The sequence below is a fragment of the Aotus nancymaae genome, unplaced genomic scaffold, assembly GCF_030222135.1.
Source record: "Aotus nancymaae isolate 86718 unplaced genomic scaffold, 86718_ANA_hifiasm-v0.15.2.pri h1tg000057l, whole genome shotgun sequence".
NCBI classification, from domain to species: Eukaryota; Metazoa; Chordata; class Mammalia; order Primates; family Aotidae; genus Aotus; species Aotus nancymaae.
In genome coordinates this window covers 63,277,748-63,297,625 of record NW_026988471.1, presented here as the reverse complement: position 1 = coordinate 63,297,625, position 19,878 = coordinate 63,277,748, and the positions used below count along the sequence as shown (strand labels likewise).

Below are 19,878 nucleotides of genomic sequence, written 5' to 3'. Positions count from 1 at the left end.
GGAAACGGGGACAAATTTAACTCAAAGGAGTAGCACAAAGGAATATTTTGAGATGATGAAATGATTCCATATTCTGATTGAGATGGTAGTTACATGAGTAAACGTATATGTTAAAACTCAGAACTTTATACCAAGAGTGAATTTGCTGTATGCAAATTATAAATATATATATATTATTTGCAAATTATATTTTAAAAGAACCCACTGCATTTACTATTCACAGTATAAGTTATTAGGTCTCTGAGGCTCCCGAGTCACTTTTCTCTTGTTTATCAGAGTGGGGAATGCAGGAAAAAGTTATCTTGAGGCACAAGTGTGAAAGCGAGGAATCACTGCTAAGCCACATGATCTATGCTAAAGTACACAAATGTAGCATGTTATAAACTGGGAACAGTTTTGTAGAAAATTCCTTTATTATAGTGCAAATCACTTCCAGCAGTGACATAATGTAACAACACATTTAGCAACATTTTACACCACGCAGTAAATAAGAAAGTGTTTCTTTGAAAATGTGTCATCATAGGAACATTATTTCTATGTTAATGCTAGAAAATGCCAAGGCCGTTTATCTCAAGGCAACAGGGCTCCCACCTTCGAGTATTTTCTTTTTAACACAAATGAAATGATTTGCCATTTTAACAAATCATCAATTCTAAAAGTGATCTCTCAGGGGGTTTTGAACTAAGGTTGCCAAAATTTGAAATGGGGCTTCAAAATTGTAAATAATAATTTAAACATACTTCTGGAATAGCCCAAAAAGTAGAAGTCACTTCTATTAAGCTTTAAGTAGATATACACACTCACTCCAAGTTTACTGTAGAAATGGACAGATTGTCTAAAGCCTGGTTTCTATTCCCCCAGAGCCTGATTGTTTTTTATACTCCTTGGTTTTGGTTATTGCAGAACTAGAGCTCTGGTCAGAAATAATTCCTTACATACCCAAATACTTTACTGTGGAAGCTTGAAATTGCACTTTCCATCCTGAAATTCTCACCTTAGACCTCACAGGCCCAGAAGAGGGTGTGAATATTGTTTCCAGTTTACAGCTAAAGCCCCTTACACATTTAGCTATACCTGAATCAAATCATCACATCATTTAGATTAGTCTCAATAGGTTTATCCAAGAGTTCCCACTAACCTCATAGAGAAACAAACAGTTAACACTGTATTTTCACACTAAGCTGCCTAAGGGCTTGGCTGCTAATGAGTTAGCGGATAGGTAGACAGAATAAGAGTGTCAATTCCAATCAGTTACATGCCCTGCTCCTCTAGTTTCTGCTGAATTATGCAGTGGGTGGCAATGGTTGGCCACTCAAGAGTCTTCCTATGGGGCTCTTCCACCGTAAGTTGAATCAAAACTCCTACAAATGTATTTCAAGGTGCCCTTTAGGACTCTCTACAAACATTCTCAAAATTTAGGGGCTTTTAAGTGACAACCCATGAGAAGCTAATCAGAGGCTTGAAAACACCTGGAGCCACAGAACAGCCCGCACAGAACAGGCTGAATATGGCTGAATAAGTTGGCTCCTACATAAAGTTTTTCAATGTACAGCCAGTCTTGTTGGATACAGTATCTTATATAACACAATGGAACTGTGCTAAACAGTTTCAAAGTCGAGAAGAATCCAAATATATCACCTATAAAAAATTAACAATTTTAGTTTGTTTTAGACTTTGGTACTGAAACACTGTCTACATTCTTGACACTTGAAAATGACATGGCCACTTCAGTGTCTCTGCATGTTGTGTAAAAAAAACAAACAACAACAACAAAAAACTCAAAAAAGCAAAGCTGGACAAGGATGTGTCATTACAAGACACAGTATGCTGTATAAACAAAACCTAAATTATATATAAATACAATCCACCCCAGCACCCCATCTTCCCTCACTACCTGATCATCAAAGCAATGCCAGAGGTCCTTGCCTCTGGGGCCAATGTAGCTTGTAAAGTCCAGAACCTAGGACTTTAAGCATCCCTTGCCTTGCAGTGACTTTACAGTACTGTGGCCTCCTGTTGGAGTCACCCTGTTTGATCAGTTCCATAAGTGCAGGGAAATACCTACAGCTTAATTGGAAGCACTCTCTACTGGCTGGATTCAAAGACCTGGAGTCCTGGGAGTTAACCTTTCAGATAAACTAACTGGATCATTTCCTAATCTGGATCCCATCTAATCCTACTATCTCCTCAGAGCCAACACAGTAGGAAGCATCTTCTATCTACCCTGAAGCTTCCAAAGGCATTACTTAGGGATATTGGTGAGGGTCACATAAGAAAAGTTATACAATGAGCTAACAGCTTAAGTTGATATAAATTACCTCCAAGTAAGTTATTCAGGGCCATTTGCTTCTGCTTTATACTGCATTCCACAGACATTTTCATATTTTTCTATTAAAAGTTTATATAATAGTCACTTTAAAAATTGTCTAAGCAATCACCTCTTATGTGTTTTCAGTTAATTTAATAACAAATTAATGAGCTATTATATAAATCAAGAGAGAAATAATTAGTCTCAAGGAAGCCAAAACTGTGACAATTCAGAGTAAGGAGAAAAAGCAATGTAAATAGAATTTTACATAACCAACAATAACTTGAAAAGCAGTTTTATCAAAATGTTTTTGCAAAATTTTCCCAAAAGCACTTACAGTAATTTATATCAAGAGATCCTAAGTTTAGGGGTATGGAGAATCTCAATTCTTTAAGGTAGAAATTCACCTGTTTCATAATATGTAATATGTAATTTTCTCCCCTTGGACCTAAGATATTTATACATTCAAAAGTTTATAACTTGGTGTTCTTGAGACATTGTTCACTCTCTAATACATACATTGAGTATAAATAAATAACTACAAGAAAGCTTCAACAATCTGAATTAACATTATGCTGTCCAAAACAAAACAAAACAAAACAAAACAAAACAAAAGTCAAACCTTGAACAACCTACATTCTAAGTAAATACCCTGACTAAAATATTGGTTGTGCTACACAATTTCACTTCAGTGCAGAAATGCGTTGATTTCACTGTACCGCTGTTGTTGGTTTTTTAAGTGTCTTTAGCACTTCTGTTTCTAAGCATTGCCTTGCTTTGAAAAGATGAACAATTTGCTACCAAATCACAAATCATCACAAATCCATTTTAGTTTGGTCTGAATGAAATCCAGCATAAATGTATTATTTTATTCTGGGTATAATGGCTCGGTGTCTTTGTCCCAACAGCTTTCTTCTTAAGGGCAAACCACGGTCAAAGTTGTCATTTTGGGTTTAAACTGCACAGAAAGAAGAGACAGTGAAGCTTGCCATTTGTTTTTGTTTTCTTTTTAAGTCTCCAGATCTTGCTAGGACACTTCTTCCAGACCAACAGTCAGATAGTCATGGCACGTGATCCTATTTGAAATAGAGGTGGTTTAAATCAGCCAAGCTTGGTGATCTGGAGGTCTCCATTTATCTTTATGGTGTCAATTGCAGATAACGTTTGAATACGATGGTAAAAATCAAAAAGTTGGTGTCCATCCACAAACACTCGGAAACGTGGGTGCTCACAAAGAATTTCCACCTGAAAGAAACAAAATAATAATCTCAACCCACAATTTCAATGAACCCTACTGGAGAAAACAAACAACACTTTATTTAGAGAAAGAAAGGCAATATCTTCAGTAGTTCTCAAATATATTAGAATGCATTGAGACCTGCAGAGGGCTTGTCAGAACACAGACTGTTGGGCTGTACCTCCAAAATTTCTGATTCATTAGGTATAAGAATCTGTGTTTCTACCAAGTTCCAAGGTAATGCTGATGTTGCTAAAATAGGAAACACACTTTGAGAACCATTCATTGCTCTACACTATTCAATATAATACCTTTTAAAGATTTTAAATTGCATTGCTTTAACATTTCTCCCTTTTCCCTATACTGCAGAAAGTGATGGAAAGTACCATAGACTTGTTTACATGGCATTTAATGCCTCCACTATCATCCCCTGAACAATTCTATACCACCTTCGGAAGAGCCCCTCACAAGGCAGAACTGGTACCCATTAGTAGCAGGCCGTAATAGTCTAGACATTCAAACATGGTAAACACTAAGGCAGAGAGAGGGTTACACATAGTAATTACCATTGGACCAAGAATGTGTAATTAACAAGCTTTGTTGAGCCAAACAGAAATACTGGTTCCATAAGGTAATGGCTTTCTCCTCGTCATTTACCATAAAGTTTAATTGCTGTTAGTGTGCTATAATGGGTTTATTAAACGCATTGGTATTCACCATGTAAGGAGGCTCTATATGTGATATTAGTCACATTTAATTCATATTACTAAAACTATATCACCAAGAAGGGCCTATTTCACTTCAGTTTTGTTGCGGGGAGCATTATATTCCTCCTGGCAGTCAGAAGCTATGGTTACTCACATTCATGAGCTATACATTAAGATTCATCACCAAGAAACTATCCTAGCCAAGAGGAGCCCAAGGGGAGAACACCATTCTAGAGAAGCAGGTGAGGAGAGATAATGGGTCAAGGGTGCCTTCCCCAGACTATAACTAGCAGGGCAACTATATCAATTCTACCACCAATGCAAAAATCATGGATTCTTATTTTCCCCTCAGAATGTAAGAAGGCAAGTGAAAAAATTATTTCTTCATGAGGCACTTGAAAATTTCTAGATGAAGGGTAACAGATTAAGTGTAGTTCTGTTTTATTGGGCTCTTATGTAACATGGAGATTTTGAGTTGTCATTATTGTGATGTAATGTTAAGGTGTAATGACAATTCATCACTAGGTCTGACCTTTTTTTAACACATTATTACTTGCATTTCTCTTGCCTTTTTTTTTTTGACAGAGCCTTGCTGTGTCACCCAGGATGGAATACAGTAATACAACCATAGCTCACTGCAGCCTCGAATTCCTGGGCTCAAGTGATCCTCCCGTCTCAGCCTCCCAAGTAGCTAGGACTATAGGTGTGTGACACCATGCCCAGCTAATTGTTTTTTTTCAGAGGCGGAGTTCTGGCTATGTTTCCTAGGATGGTCTTAAACTTCCTGACTCAAACAATCCTCTCACCTCGGCCTCCCAAAGTGGTGGGATTACAGGGGCAAGCCACTGTGCCACTACTTGCATCTCTTATGTGGCATTGCCTTTCATAGAGGAAGGTGCTGCTAATGCTGCTTGATTGGGTGAAAAGTTTGGGTTGTGCCTCCTGCCCAGTAGATAGTGGGAGCAAATCTTTATTATCCAGGCCCAAGGGAAGAAATTTGTCAGCCACACAGCCTGTAACTGTGAAATAGACTGGGGCTAATTAATCCAGAGGGGGATTAGCAAAGGGAACAAGAGAAAATGAAATGATCATCATTATATTCTTTAAAATGTCATACAAATAAGGTTGAGAGCTAATAAGGTTCAGAGCTACTTATTAGTAGCTCTGAACCTTTTTATTAATATTTAATAAGTGGGTACTTATTAGTATTGATTAATCAATCAGATATTTAGGAGTAGGTATCTACTATATGCCTAGTACTATGTTGGGTACTACACAGAAAAGTTATTTATTGTTAACAATTTAGACATGTAACTATGGGTCTATTTAAATATATGGGCTAAATAGAACTAAGAGCTACTATGGTAAGTGTTAATTTATATCAGCAAACAGAGCTCTTTTGACCTTTTTTCTTTTTTCACCATTGGAAGAAAAATTTCCTGGACATGCAGAAATTCTGGCTACTTCAAGTGTTCTTGGCACACACTAGGTAAGCTGAATATTATCACCGTGCCAGTGGCTGGGGCTGAGGCACTCGAGGTACTTACCCTGAATGGCTGGTCTGGGATGAATGGAAAGTAAGGGATTGCTGACTGTTCTTCACCCCTCTCCCCAGATATACAAGAATTTCTGAGTAGCTGCCGATCTGTGAACACAGCTTTGAGTTCGATTGCCACATCAGCAGGAGGGTCTTCTGAGTCCCCACAGGTCAAGCTGATTGCAAAGCTAAAAAGAAAATCATCTCATGGATTCAGGGTTGGGTATAAAAACATTTCAAAATGACACAGGTGCTTATATTTCCTCTTCCTCCTCTAGGTTTGTCCATTTTTAAGAGGTCACTGCTCTTCAAGAGAGGTTAGATTATGGACAAGTAACTCAAACCAGTTTATTTTATTACCCAAAGCAAGCTTTGATGAAAACTTTGGAGTTGACTAAAATTAGAGATTTCAAATACCCCGAAGTGACCATACATCTGTGTATCAATCCACTTCAGAATTCTCAAAAAGAGCTGCAGAAATTGACCAGGGCAAATAATATTAAGTTGGGTTCTTAGTCATCTTGATAGTTCTTGTTCCTGGCACCATTTTTCAAAGCCATTAAAAAAAAATCCTTTGGCCTCCCTAAGGGTCAAAGAGAAATGTGGGCCTATATTTATCATCTCTGATATAAATAGCTGTCTGGAGAAATGATGGCTGCGATTCATACACATTCTTTTCATGGGAACATGGTACTTTCTTGGCGCTGGCAACTAGCAACACTGTCCACAAGGAGAGGAAGAGGAGGAGTGCTAAACCACAAGAGTGGGCAGGGCTCAGCCACAGCCTGAGCCTTCTGTCCTGACAAAGACTCTGCCTTACCTCTCCGGGTTGAGGTCTACGATGCCCATCACTAACACCTTCTTGCCTGGTCTCATGCCACCTTTAATGTGCCCACAAAATGGAACTATCTGCAAAGGGTGGGAGAAGAAAAAGGCATTTTACAGCCTGTTAGGGAAGAGCCAAGTCTTCAGATACTGAAGACTTGACCCATTGGAAAATGCAATAAATAAATAAATAAATAAATAATTTAAAAGCAATGAGAAAGGATGAGGGTACAGACACAGAGCGCAGAGCAAAATAATTTACCAGTCGTGGGAAGTACACGTCGGCTTGAACTGGAGAGCTCAAAGAGTTGTTTAAATGGCCATCATCTAGTTTCTAAAAATAGAAGCATACACATTGGCTTTCCCTGGACTCTTTTTCGGGGGACTGGGAGAAGAACCCACACAGATCTGGTGGAATCCAGCAGCCTTCCACATGCACACAGTATCTGCAGATGATGCCTCTCCACCGTCCCTTAGACAATCTCATAACTCCCTGAACAAAACCCATCCTTTCCACCCGGTAGTTAAGCCTCTGAAGATCCGCAGGCCCTTCAGATCCAGATCAAAATTAAGATCGAGGTCCACCGAGGAGCCAGAGCCCTGTGCCAGAGGAGGGCAGGCCCCTCTGCAACCGCAAACGCTTCTGGAAGCGTAGTGGCCCAGGCCTGCCCTCCGGGACGTGACTGAAGTGGAGCGGCCGAGCTCAACTTCTCCCGGGAGCCCCGAGCGCCGACCCATTTCCAAGGGGGAATTCCCGGGACATCGGAGGCGGTGGCGGGGCGCGCGCCCCGGACACACTCACCCACGCGCACACCTGGCTGGCGGTTGCACAGCACAGACGGGGCTGTCGGGTGCCCCCACCCCGCTATCCTCCCCAAACTCCCTCCCCAGCCTGGAGCCCCTCAGCCTGGGCGTCCCTCCCGCGCCCCACACCGGCCGCGCGCAGCCGGCGCCGGCTAACAGGTACCGGGTGCCTTCCCACGCGCGGGGCGCCGGCCGGGCCTGCGGCTTCTCTGCACCCCAGCACGGCTGGAGCAGGCGGCGGCGGAGTGCAGGGCGGCGGGGAGGTGCTCCTGGCGTGCGCCCTGCCACACTCACCACCACGGCATCGCTGTCGGCCACCGATCCCGCCATCTTCTCGCCCGGCGCGGCGGGGTACGTGGGACGCGGCGCGCGGGCGGGTAACCCGGGGCTGTCCTGCGCGGGGCGGGGGCGCGGGTCCGAGCTGGCGCGGGCGCGCGCGCACACACACGAGGGCCCGCGCGCGCGCGCACGCTCGGGCCCTGGCGCCGACCTGGCAGGCCGGGCCTGGGAGGAAGGGAGGGGAGAAGCGGGGGGCGGGGGCGAGGGAGGCCGTGCGGGCCGGGAGGGCGAAGGTAGCAGCGGCGGCCGGAACGGACCCGGACCCGAACGGACGCTGCTGTTTGCTGCCGCCGCCCGACTAAGAAAGGTGGCGAGGGCCGTGCTGCGTCGGCCCTGGGCGGCATTTAAAGGCCTCCAGGGCTCGGCTCGGGAACCGGGAACAGGGCGGGGACCCGGCGGGGCTGCCGCGGCTTGCTCAGCGGGCCCTGCCCCTCGGCCATTGGACGGTGGCGGAGGTCGGGGCGGGAGGGAAGGGCCTGTCCCGGTGGGGGAGGGCGGGGACCCTGTCGGCGCACTCCGGCCGGACTGTGGGCAGGGCCGGGGCTGGAGGAATGAGGGCCCGAGCCGGTCAGGTGACAGGTACCTGTGCCACCCGCGCCCCTCCAGCCTCCTAGCACTCAGCCTCCTTCCTCCTCCTGTCACGTCCGGGGGGCTGGTCGGACGGTGGGAGGTAAGGTCCAGGGAAGCTGGGTGCTGGGGGTGGTATTACAGAGCGGGAGACTCGGAAAAATTTGTTTCAGAAAATTCCAGCAAAATCGGGGGAAGGATTCATTCTGCTCTTTAGAGCAGAAAGAGAATGGAAGGTCTGAAGGTTTGCCGCAAGAAATATGTGATCTGGGAGAAAGAAGCAGAGAGGACTCCAGGTAGGGACCTTTCTAACCCAGGAGGCTAGATACAGAAAGGTCTCTCTTCCCTGTGGAAGGACAGACAGGTCTGGGGGTCCCTGGACTCTCTCGGGCAGCAGTCTAAGCCTTACCAAATCAAACTGAGCTCAGTCACTGTCCTCAGAGAGCTTCCACTGAGCCCTGTTTTTAACAAGTCACTTGCCCTGTCTGGGGTAGTAAGCTTCTTACTGAAAATCTCCTCATACCCTTTGTGGAGTACTTCCCAGGGCATACACACCTCTTATTCCAAGGCACAAATTTCTTTATGGCATTTCCACACTAGGATGATTATGTAACTTCTCAGATAAAGCTGTATCAACATATCCTCTATTAGGTGACATCCTTGGCCGAAACATTGCATTGCATGAATCACCAGGGCGTTCTACGCTAATAAGCAGGGAGCATGTGTGACCTACTGCAGTCCCAGAGGACCCATCAGAGGCTCCTTTTTTTTTTTTTTTTTTTTTTAATTGAGACAGAATCTCCCTCTGTCGCCCAGGCTGGCGTGCAGTGGTGCAATTTCAGCTCACTGCAACATTTGCAGCCTGAGGAGTCTCCTTTCTAGTCATTGCAACTGGCTGTGTAGCCTAGAACATCACTGCGGGTTTTGTGACTTAGTTTTCCCTTTGTGGACCAAAGCCAATCATGGTAATCTCAGTTGAGCAGGGAGAATTACCTGCACACGCCCGTAAGCCACAGTCATATCCTCTGGAAGTGGTTCTAGAACTAGAGGCTCAAGTGCAACATGTTTGTAGTTGCAATACACTTTACCAGTCTTAGCTCAAAATCACACTTTATTATTTTAAAATATTAGGCGCTTATGGGACATTATTGACATTTGAAAGCATACTTCATTATGTATGAATTTCTGAGAGTCTGGTATAGAGAAGAAGTATTAAAGTACAGTAGTTCTTTGTCATTAACTGAGTGACACAATAAAGGTGACACAATATGTGATGGTGGTTAATGAGCTGGTGTCCTGGGTTCAAATCCTGGCTCTAGTATTAACTAGCTGTGTGATCTTGGAAACGTTACTAAACCTCTCTGTGCATTAGTTTCTTGCATTTGAGAAGACTCAGAGATGATGATGATGATGATGATGATGCCTATCCCAGGTTATTGGGAGGATTAAGTAAATGCCTTCCTTTACCTTCCTTAAAACAGTATTGGGCACATAGTAAGCACTTGTCTTACAAAAATGCTGAGTGCTTGCCATATATCAGGCACTGGAGATCCAACAGCGACTTTTTTGCTGAGCTTACAGTCTAGTGGGCAAAGGAAATAAATAAACATAATATGTGAGGTGATAAAAGTGTTACAAAAAAGTAATAAGGCCAGGTGGTGGCTTATGCCTATAATCCCAGCAATTTGGGAGGCTGAGGCCAGAGGATCACTTGAGGCCAGGAGTTTGAGGCCAGCCTGGGCCACACAGAGAGACTTTGTCTCTACAAAAATAAAAAATTGGCTGGACACGGTGGCTCACACTTGTAATCCTAGCACTTTGGGAGGCCGAGGTGGGTGGATCACGAGGTCAGGAGATCGAGACCATCCTGAATAACATGGTGAAACCTGGTCTCTACTAAATATACAAAAATTAGCTGGGTGTGGTGGCACACACCTGTAGTCCCAGCTACTCAGGAAGCTAAAGCAGGAGAATCGCTTGAACCCGGGAGGCAGAGGTTGCAGTGAGCTGAGATTGCGCCACTGCACTCCAGCCTGGGTGACAGAGCGAGACTCTGTCTCAAAAATAAATAAATAAAATAAAAAATTAGCTGGGTGTGGTGGTGGGCGCCTGTAGTTCTGGCCACTTGGGAGACTGAGGTGGGAGGATCACTTGAAGCCAGGAGATCAAGGCTGCAGTGAGCCGTGATCTCACCACTGTACTGCAGCCTGGGCAACAGAATGAGAACCTGTTTCAGTAATAATAAAAAAAATTAAAAAGCCAGTAGAGAGAGAGATAGGAGGTAGGGTGATGCTATTTATATAGGGTGGTCAGGGAAGCCACCTCTGGTGACATTTGAGAAGACCCCTGAAGGAGGAGGGTGAGTCATGTGGACATCTGGAGGAAGAGTTTGCTGGCAGAGGGAACTGCAAGGGCAGAGTCCTGAAGTACTGGGGCTGGGGGCAGTGACTGAGGAGATGTATAGCTAGAAATGGATAGCCCTTCTATACTGTAGTTGAGGATTGGCTTTTACATGAGGAAACAGACATTAGAAGTTTTTGAGCAAAGGAGGGACATAGTTTGCCATCTGTTGTAGATGCATCCACGTGCTGCTGTATGGAGTGGCGTTTGGAGGGAGTGTGGATGGTAGGAGGGAGGGTAAAAATGGGACCTAGGAGACTCTTGTGCCATTCCAAATAAGATGTGATGGTGGCCTTGACATAGTGGAAGTGGTGAAGATGTGAGAAGCCCTGGGCTTTTGATAAGTCCCAGCTGTTATCATGCAGCTTTGAGAGTTCATATGGTCTTTTTTTTTTTTTTGAGATGGAGTCTTGCTCTGTAGCCCAGGCTGGAGTGCAGTGGCGTGATCTCAGCTCACTGCAGCGTCCGCCTTCAGGGTCCCAGTTCAAGCAATTCTCCTACTTCAGCCTCCCAAGTAGCTGGGATTACAGGTACAAGCCACCATGCCCAGCTAATTTTTGTATTTTTTAGTAGAGATGGGGTTTCACCATGTTGGCCAGTCTGGTCTTGAACTCCTGACCTCATGATCTGTTCACCTCGGCCTCCCAAAGTGCTGGGATTACAGGCATGAGCCACCACGCCTGGCCCATATGGTCTTTTGAGCCTCAGTTTCCTTACTTGCAGAATTAAGGGGCTGAGCTCATTCATCATTCCCTCTTAGCTCTTAGAAAGTTCTGGTTCCTGAAAAGTTGTGTAAATACTATCTAAATTTAAATGGGTTTCAGAGTAGGTACTGCTGAATGAAAATAATCTTGGGTTGAATCTTTTGATAAGTGCTTTTGTAGGGTGAAGAATAACCCTTTGATTTGTTTTGTAAGTGGAATTTAAGATATTTGGATTGCTGGAGATGAGTTTCTTACATTTTAGAAATGTAAAGAATAGAAAGGTACTGAACCTGCTCAGAATATTTTATCATGGAAATTTGCCTTTTATTCCAAAATACTTGATTCCTTTTTAGTCTATAGACTGGTTTATTTTGAATGTGAAGAGCAGAGAAAAAGCCTGAATGAGTTGTTTTGTTGTAACTAAAAGTTAAGCAGGGTCAAACTGTCTCTTATGGGGAAAAGCCATTAGCAAATTAATGAATTATAGAGCTTAAAAAATTCTTTTCTGAGTTGTATAGCAAAGAATCGGCAAAATTCACTCCATGCTTTGATTATAGGTATTTGTGTGTAAAAACATTAACCAAATTGGGACCCATTTATGAAACGTAGTAGTGAAATGTTAAGATGAACCGTGTTACTACTGGAAACTACTGAAAATGTTAAAGAAGCAGGGAAGGCAGGCAAACAGATTATTAGTGTTAAAAAAAAAAAAAAGTACAAGCAGGTCTTTGAAGATGGGCTTTGCTAAATTTTTCTAGAGGAAAATGGTAGATTACTTCCTTTTTCCCTTCCCATTTTATATGTTTTGTTCAAATGTATGCACATAGAATTTCTAATATTGGGAGGAGAATAAATATTGATGGCAATTCAGCAACCATTTTATCAGTATTGCTACGTGCCGTGGTACTATGGACCAGGAAGAGATAGGTGAAAATGCATGAGTCTTGTCCTCAGGGAACTTACAGCCTACTCTGGGACACAGTGGCAGGATGTATTAGTGGGTAAGATAATAAAGCCCTCAGACCCACAGCCTGAGCACTGATATGGGGAAATTCACTTCCATTTGGAGGATTAAGGCCACTTTCTGGAGGAGGTGGCATATCCCTGAGCATATGCATAGCAGCAACTACTGCAGAACTACAAAAGCCAGTCTTCAAAGACCACATTGCAGCTCTGTTTGTGGCCTGAATTCTAACCCCACTCTTCTCTCTGATCTGGCAACAGGCTAAACTGAACCCCTGCTCCAGAGTGCAGAGAGACATGCGCCTCCTTCCCTTTCACCATGCCTGCCATCTGAGGCCTCCTTTGGGCCATGATCCCTAGGCCTGACTTGGACTTACCACTCATTGTCTATCTGTGTGTATATACACATTATCTAAAGCAGGGTTTCTCCTCACACTAGTGACATTTTAGGCTAGGAAACCCTTTCTCGTGGGGGAGCTGTCTGGTGTGTTAGAAGATGTTGAACCCTAGATGCAAGTAGCACCTCCCCCCACAGTGTGACAACCAAAACTGTCTTCAGATATTGACAAATGCCCCTCTTAGAAGCGGGGCACAAATTGTCCCTAGTTGAGGCTCAGGACACAGTACCCCAAAATGTAACTGTAGGAGATTAGAATATGCCATCCCAAAATATACTTCTTTGGCGTATTTTGAGCTGATTATTCTAAGAAACTGCAGCTAGAAAAGCTGTCCTTTTGTAAAAGAAATGTGTATCTGTAAAGGACATCTAATACAGTATCTGCATCATGAAGAGGGCTGCTCCAGACAATTTTTATTACCTGGGTGACTTTATCTGCATAACAAGATGACCTTTATTCACCATACATTCGTACTTTCACCCTCCCACAACTTACATTGCCACCACCCCCTTGAAGCCCCAAGCCCTATTCCTTTCCATAGCTCAGGATACTAATAAGCTCCAACCATCTGACCCTTTGGAGTCTCATAATTTGTGGGACTCCCATGTGTATGTATGTAATTAAAATGTTTTTCTCCTGTTAACCTGTCTTATGTCAATTTAATTTGTAGTCCTGCCAAGGAACCTACAAAGGTAGAGGGAAGTCATTTTTCACCCTGTAAGAACCAATCATCTAGAAGGTGCCTTAAGATTCCTATTATCCATAATTATGTATATGATATGAAATTTATCCAATCAAATCTAGATCTGAAACATGCACATCAGAAACACCTTCCTTTTTATTTGGCAAGTCATTGCTTCCTGATTACCTAGGAGGCTTTTGCAAATGATTCCACAAAGAACCTCTAAATTGAAGGATGACCATTGAGGTGCCCTGTGAGTGTAGCTGCCAGATCAAAATCTCTTTGTAATATTGAGAGATTTGTATGCATTGTGCATCCGGTTCCATAATATTGCTATGTTTATTTTGATATGGACATGATGTGCTTCCCACACCTGTACATATAGTACAGCATCCCAAATGTTTATCTTGTTGACCCTGCAGCTTTGACCCCCTCCTCACCCCAGGTCTCAAAGGATGGTGGTAGCCCACTCTGAGGAATAAGATGCTGCACAGTGTTACGGGTCCATTCAAGCTTTCAGTTCTGCATAATTGTTTTTTCAGGCCAGTCTGCTCATGATCAATATTCATGTAGGCAGCAAAATGCACAAACTCAGAATCCTTTTGTTTACCTACTTAGGTAGGAGGGCAAACATTTATCAGGCTACATTTCTGCCTTTCACAATGTGATTATAGTTCTTAATTATTTTAGGAACTATGGTCATGGTTATCAAATAATTATTTTAGATACACAAATGTGTGTTGTACCAAAGTAATTAGGGGACAGCCATAAAACTTGGCAGTCAATGCCAGTTCCAACATTTCATTTATTTTCGGTTTATTTATGAGGAGACTAGAACCAGCCTTCTGCTTGTGTTTTAATTACTTAGTGCAGATAGGATTGATTTCAGAAAACCTCCAGCTTAAGGAGATAATAATGAACCAATTCCCAGGAGAAGCTCAAGCCTTCAAAGGTATGCTCTGCTTCAAGACCCAGGGAATGTCACCATGGACACTTTCCCGTGTCTGAGAAGTCCTCCCTAGAACAAAAACCCTGGCTGATGGGAAAGCGGAATGTGCTCTGTCCAGGGAAACAGAGAACCCCTGCTTCCAGCATTTGGAACTGACAGCATGAATGAGATATTTTAAGACTCTTTCCAGTGGAGCTTTTTGTGAATAAAGAATCAACCATTTGCTTCTGAGCCTTCGCTCCAGCCTCACCTTTGGCAATTCCAAAAGGCGGGTCTGTGGTCAGCCAATCTTTTACCCTTCAGGAATGTGACAGGCCTGCGTAGCAGTGCCCCAGGCCTAATTATGCTTTTCTCATTACGCTTGTCGTTTCTGTTTTCATTTGCTGGTTTATAGTTCTCCTCTTTACTGCCTCTGCGATTTTATTTTCTTGTTGTCAAGTAGTATAAAGGGCTTCTTAGTTTTGTAGTTTCATGGAAACTTGCTTGGCTGGGCTGGGTGGAAGGAGACCAAGATTTGGATTTAGCAGTCATTTGAAAATCCTGGCTAATGGGGAGGAAAACCCAGGAGGCATGCTGCCAGGTGGTCATTTGATTTTTGGAGGAAACATATTTGGATGACACAGATTTCTGGATTTTTTCAAAGATGAATTATACAGAGGCACAGCTTCTGAACAAACCACCATCCAGAAGAGACCTGGGAATTTAAACTTGGCATCCAAATTTGATTACCCAAGGTGATTGAGAGAAAGCATACTTCATTTATTTAAGAACAGTTTATTGGGCTAGGCTTCATTTTAGTTGCCATTACGATAATTTTTAGTTTCTTTAAAAACGCAAAAATGACTACACACATTACTTGCACTTAAAATACTTGCCCTCCTCTTAGATACGTGCTTCCTAAGGATATCTCTGCTAGCCTTATATCATAGATTCCTCCCCTGCACACTGCCTCTTCCATGTGACAGTATTCAGAGTGGATCTAAGAGCTCCCCCGCCAACATGGAAACAGAGCCCAGAAAATCAAAATGAAATGCTTTGAATTTAGGGGCTTGTTGCATCCCACCTCCATTTAGTTACTATGATCTCTACCTAAATCCAGTTTATCAGGTACATGTTGATTTCAGGCCTGAATTGTTCAAATGATTATCCCATAGAGAAAGATTAAGAGTTGAAGAGAATGTTTTAAACTGCAGGAGAGGCTGGGTGTGGTAGCTCATGCTTATAATCCCAGCACTTTGGGAGGCCGAGGTAGGTGGATCAGAGGTCTTGACTTCAAGACCAGCCTGACCAGTATGGTGAAACCCCATCTTTACTAAAAATACAAAAATTAGCCAGTGTGGTGGTGCGCCTGTAGTCCCAGCTACTCAGGAGGCGCTGAGGCAGGAGAATCGCCTCTGGGAGGCGCAGAGAAACTCATCACATTTCATTCATTCACAATATTGGCCTTTGTTGGCTCAGTGCTTCCCTGAAACCTGAGAATTAGTTCAAATTGTATAAATTCAGGAGGCTTTGGGCTGGGCATGACTTTTAAGATTGCCTGGTGTGTGTGTGTGTGTGAAGGTGGGGTAAAGTGGAGAGGGGAAATTTCATCTTTTTAAATTTGAATATTATTGTTACATATTATTTGCACATTTTTATGGGAGTGCATGTGATATTTTGTTACATACATAGAATGTGTAATGATCAAGTCAGGGTCTTTAGGGTGTCCCACCTCGAGTATTTATCATTTCTGTGTATTGGGAACATTTCAAGTCCTCTCTTTTAACTATTTTGAAATATAGAATGACATTGTTGTTAACTGTAGTCACCCAACTCTACCGTCGAACGTTAGAACTTACTTCTTCTATCTAACTGTATGTTTGTACCTGTTAACCAATCTCTCTTCATCCCTTGCCTCCCTCACACCCTTCCCAGCTTCTGGTAAAAATCGTTCTGCTTTCTACCTCCATGAGATCAATTATTTTAGCTCCCACATATGAGTGAGAATATGTGATATTTGTCTTTCTGTGCCTGGCTTGTTTCACTTAACGATCTCCAGTTCCATTTATGTTGCTGGAAATGACATGGTTCAGTAGTTTTTTATGGCCAAGTAGTATTTCATTGTGTTTATATGCCACATTTTCTTTATTCATTCATTCATCGATGGACCCTTAGATATTGGTTCATATCTTTGCTATTGTGAATAGTGCAGCAATAAACATAGGAGTGCAAGTATCTCTTTGATATACTGATTTCCAAAAGGATAAATACCTAGAAGTGGGATCACTGGATTTTATGGTAGTTCTATTTGGAAGGTTTTTTTTAAAAAAGAACTCTCCATACTGTTTTTCTATAATATCTGTACTGACTTACATTCCCACCAACAGGGTATGAGAGTTCCCTTTTCTCCAAAACCTTGCCAGCATTTGTCGTTTTTTCTTTTTAATAATAGCTTTTTTTTCTCTTTTTTTTGAGACAGAGTTTCATTGTTGTTGCCCAGGCTGGAGTGCAGTAGCACAATCTTGTCTCACTGTACCCTCCGCCTCCTGGGTTCAAATGATTCTCCTGCCTCAGCCTCCACAGTAGCTGGGATTACAGGCATTCCCCACCAGGCCCGGCTAATTTTTTTTTGTTTTTTTTTTTTGTTTTTTTTGTTTTTGAGATGGAGTCTCGCTCTGTTGCCAGGCTGGAGTGCAGTGGCGCAACCTTGGGTCACTGCAACCTCCATCTCCCGGGTTCAAGCGATTCTCCTGCCTCAACCTCCTGAGTAGCTGGGACTACAGGTACACACCACTATGTCCAGCTAATTTTTATATTTTTAGTAAAGATGGGGTTTCACCATGTTGGCCAGGCTGGTCTTGAACTCCTGATCTCAGGTGATCCATCTGCCTCGGCCTCCCAAAGTGCTGAGATTACAGGTGTGAGCCAGCTCACCCAGCCAATAATAGCTATTCTAACTGGGGTAAGATGATACCTGATTTGCATTTCCCTGATTTGCATCTGAGTGATGTTGAACATTTTTTAATGTACTTGTTGGCCATTCATATGTCTTCTTTTGAAAAATGTCTATTCATGTCTTTTGCCTACTTTTTAATGGGATTTTTTTTTTTTTTAGCTGAGGTTTCAGCTTTTCCTAAAAGCCAGTCCTCATATTAATTAGCAAGAATAAACAAAAGTAACTTGGGGAGAGGACACAAAGCAGCTGTCTGGGCTTGGTTTTGATCCCATCAGTGTAATACCAGGGAAAACTCCATCATAAGAAGGAGAAGAACCTAATATCTTTTGTTCTTTTTTTGAGATGACTGAGGCAGAGATACAAATGTTAAATTTCTACCCTGTGGTGCTTTCTCACTTTCTCTGCTAACAGATGTTCTCCTTGACAGTGACCTGGAATCTTCCCACATGCAACTCTGATCCTAGCCAGTTCTGCCCACCTTATGCATCCATCACTCAATACTATGAAATGGCTTGTTTCCATAGTAACCTGTTCTTCTCACCTGGACAGTTGGCCCTTGTCATTCCTGGCCTGTTTGGACTCCTCCCCACTCCTTCCAGCAGATCTGGGCTTCCTCTGTCCTCCTGAGCAGGTTCTTCCTCTATAGCCTGTCTTTTGTAGGCTAGATTTACTGAGTAGATCCTCACCCAGCCTGAAAGAGAAAATTAAGATCCAATAAACACATACCATTTCTATATGGTCCTTCTTTGGAAGCAGGAGTAGGTAAGTTCCTGTCTTTCAGGAGGCTACTGTGCCTCCTTTTCTCTTTTAGTCATTGTTGACTGACAGGTGCTATAGCTAGGACGGGCAGAAAAATAAGTGCCATCTCATGTCAAGCCAAGGTAATATAGCTAACAATTATTCCAGAGAAGTTAAAAGTAAGGGTCAGCACGAAATGATTTATATAGATTATCCAGTGCCAGGTGATATAAATAGAAATGAGAAGGAATGAGCTTAAGAGAAAAGAGGATGGGCAGAATTGCTGACTATATGAGCAGGATGTGTGTTTTTTTCAGGTCTACTAACAATTTTAGTCCACAGTGTCGTTTATTCTCAATGTTCTTATAGAAGCTCATGAAACAGCTACAGCTCACCCAAAGCCCTTAGTAATTATTACACAATGCGAAAATAGAGCATCACCCAGAAATCAGAGTATCCACATCTTATAGTAAGTACATTATAATTCAGTTCCTTTCTTCATTATTGAGCTTATGTTTGGTCAATGTGGTCCTTTTTCTTTTTCTTTTTCTTTTTTATTTTTTTATTTTGAGAAGGAGTCTTGTGTTGTCACCCTGGGTGGAGTGCAGTGGCACCATCTTGGCTCACTGCAGCCTTTACCTCACTGGTTCAAGTGATTCTCCTGCCTCAGCCTCCTAAGTAGCTGTGATTATGGATGTGTGCCACCACGCCTGATAAATTTTTGTATTTTTTTTTTTTAGTAAAGATGGGGGTTTCACAATGTTGACCAGGCTGGTCTTGAACTCCTGACCTCGAATGATCCACTCACCTTGGCCTCCCAAAGTGCTGGGATTATAGGCGTGAGCCACTACGCCCAGGCAGCATGGTTTTTAAAAACATAAATTGTGTAACGTCAATCGTCCTTAAAATCACTTGGGGGATTCTCTTGGTATTTAGAATGAAATTCTAATTCCTTTTCCATGAACTTCAAGGCTCTATAGGAGCTGGACTTGCCTCTCCAACTTTACCTGGGGGCCACACTCTCTCCTGCTCTCCACTTTTCAGTGAAAACTGGCCTTCCTGGTTTTCTTCCAGCAGCCAAGTGTGCTCATGCTTCAGGGCCTTTGCATTTGCTGTTCCCCCACCTCAAATGTGCTTCCCCAGACACTTGTCAGGTTCTTCATCCTTAAATCCTTAGCTCAGATGTCACCTCCTGGGAGAAGCCTTCCCTAATGCGGCCCTAACCAGGGCTTTTTACTGCATCCTCATCTGCACAGTATTTATCTCCATCTCCAGTTGTCTTGTTTATTACCTGGTGTGGCCTTTCCACCCCAGAAGGTAAGAGCCCTGAGCACAGAATCTTGTCTTCCTTTTTCATGACTGCAAGAATTGGGCATGAAGATTTGTTGTTTGAATGAATGAGTGAATAGATGAGTTGATGAATAATGCACGGCCACAGATCTGGAGATGATATATCACCTCTTAGCTGTTGAGGACTCCAGGGTTCCAAGGCTGGAGTTCACTTACTTACCTCCTGTTTGATGGCCTCAGAACAATTCTCCTTAGGTTGACTCTGCACTAAGGTGTCCTTCCCACCACGGAGAAGGCTCAATTCTAGACAGCTTATGGGTTTTATGTAAGTTCATGTTAAATATTAGCCAAAATTGTTAAGCCTAAATTTAATATGTCAGAAAATACCCTTGTAAGCAATAAAAAAATGGAATTTGTAAGGTCAAACACAGAAAAGATAATAGTGAAAAAAATCCTAAAGCACAAGCATAGCAATATAATATCTATATTAGTGGT

At 42.9% G+C, this 19,878-nt stretch overlaps 1 protein-coding gene and 1 long non-coding RNA gene across 2 annotated transcripts; one reads left to right on the top strand and one right to left on the bottom strand.

Moving 5' to 3' along the window:
* Window positions 1-389: 389 nt before the first annotated feature.
* On the bottom strand, window positions 390-7,787 carry LGALSL (galectin like). The gene is made up of 5 exons (XM_012477230.3): window positions 7,713-7,787; window positions 6,877-6,948; window positions 6,610-6,698; window positions 5,800-5,977; window positions 390-3,553 (listed from the first exon to the last, which is right to left on the bottom strand). The coding sequence occupies exons 1-5, from the start codon at window positions 7,746-7,748 to the stop codon at window positions 3,410-3,412; spliced, it is 519 nt and encodes a 172-aa protein (XP_012332653.1). The 5' UTR covers window positions 7,749-7,787; the 3' UTR covers window positions 390-3,409.
* Window positions 7,788-8,002: 215 nt separating this feature from the next.
* Window positions 8,003-14,819, top strand: LOC105734415 (uncharacterized). The gene is made up of 3 exons (XR_001111504.3): window positions 8,003-8,064; window positions 8,498-8,620; window positions 12,653-14,819. It is a non-coding gene; the product is annotated as an uncharacterized LOC105734415 (long non-coding RNA).
* Window positions 14,820-19,878: the final 5,059 nt, after the last annotated feature.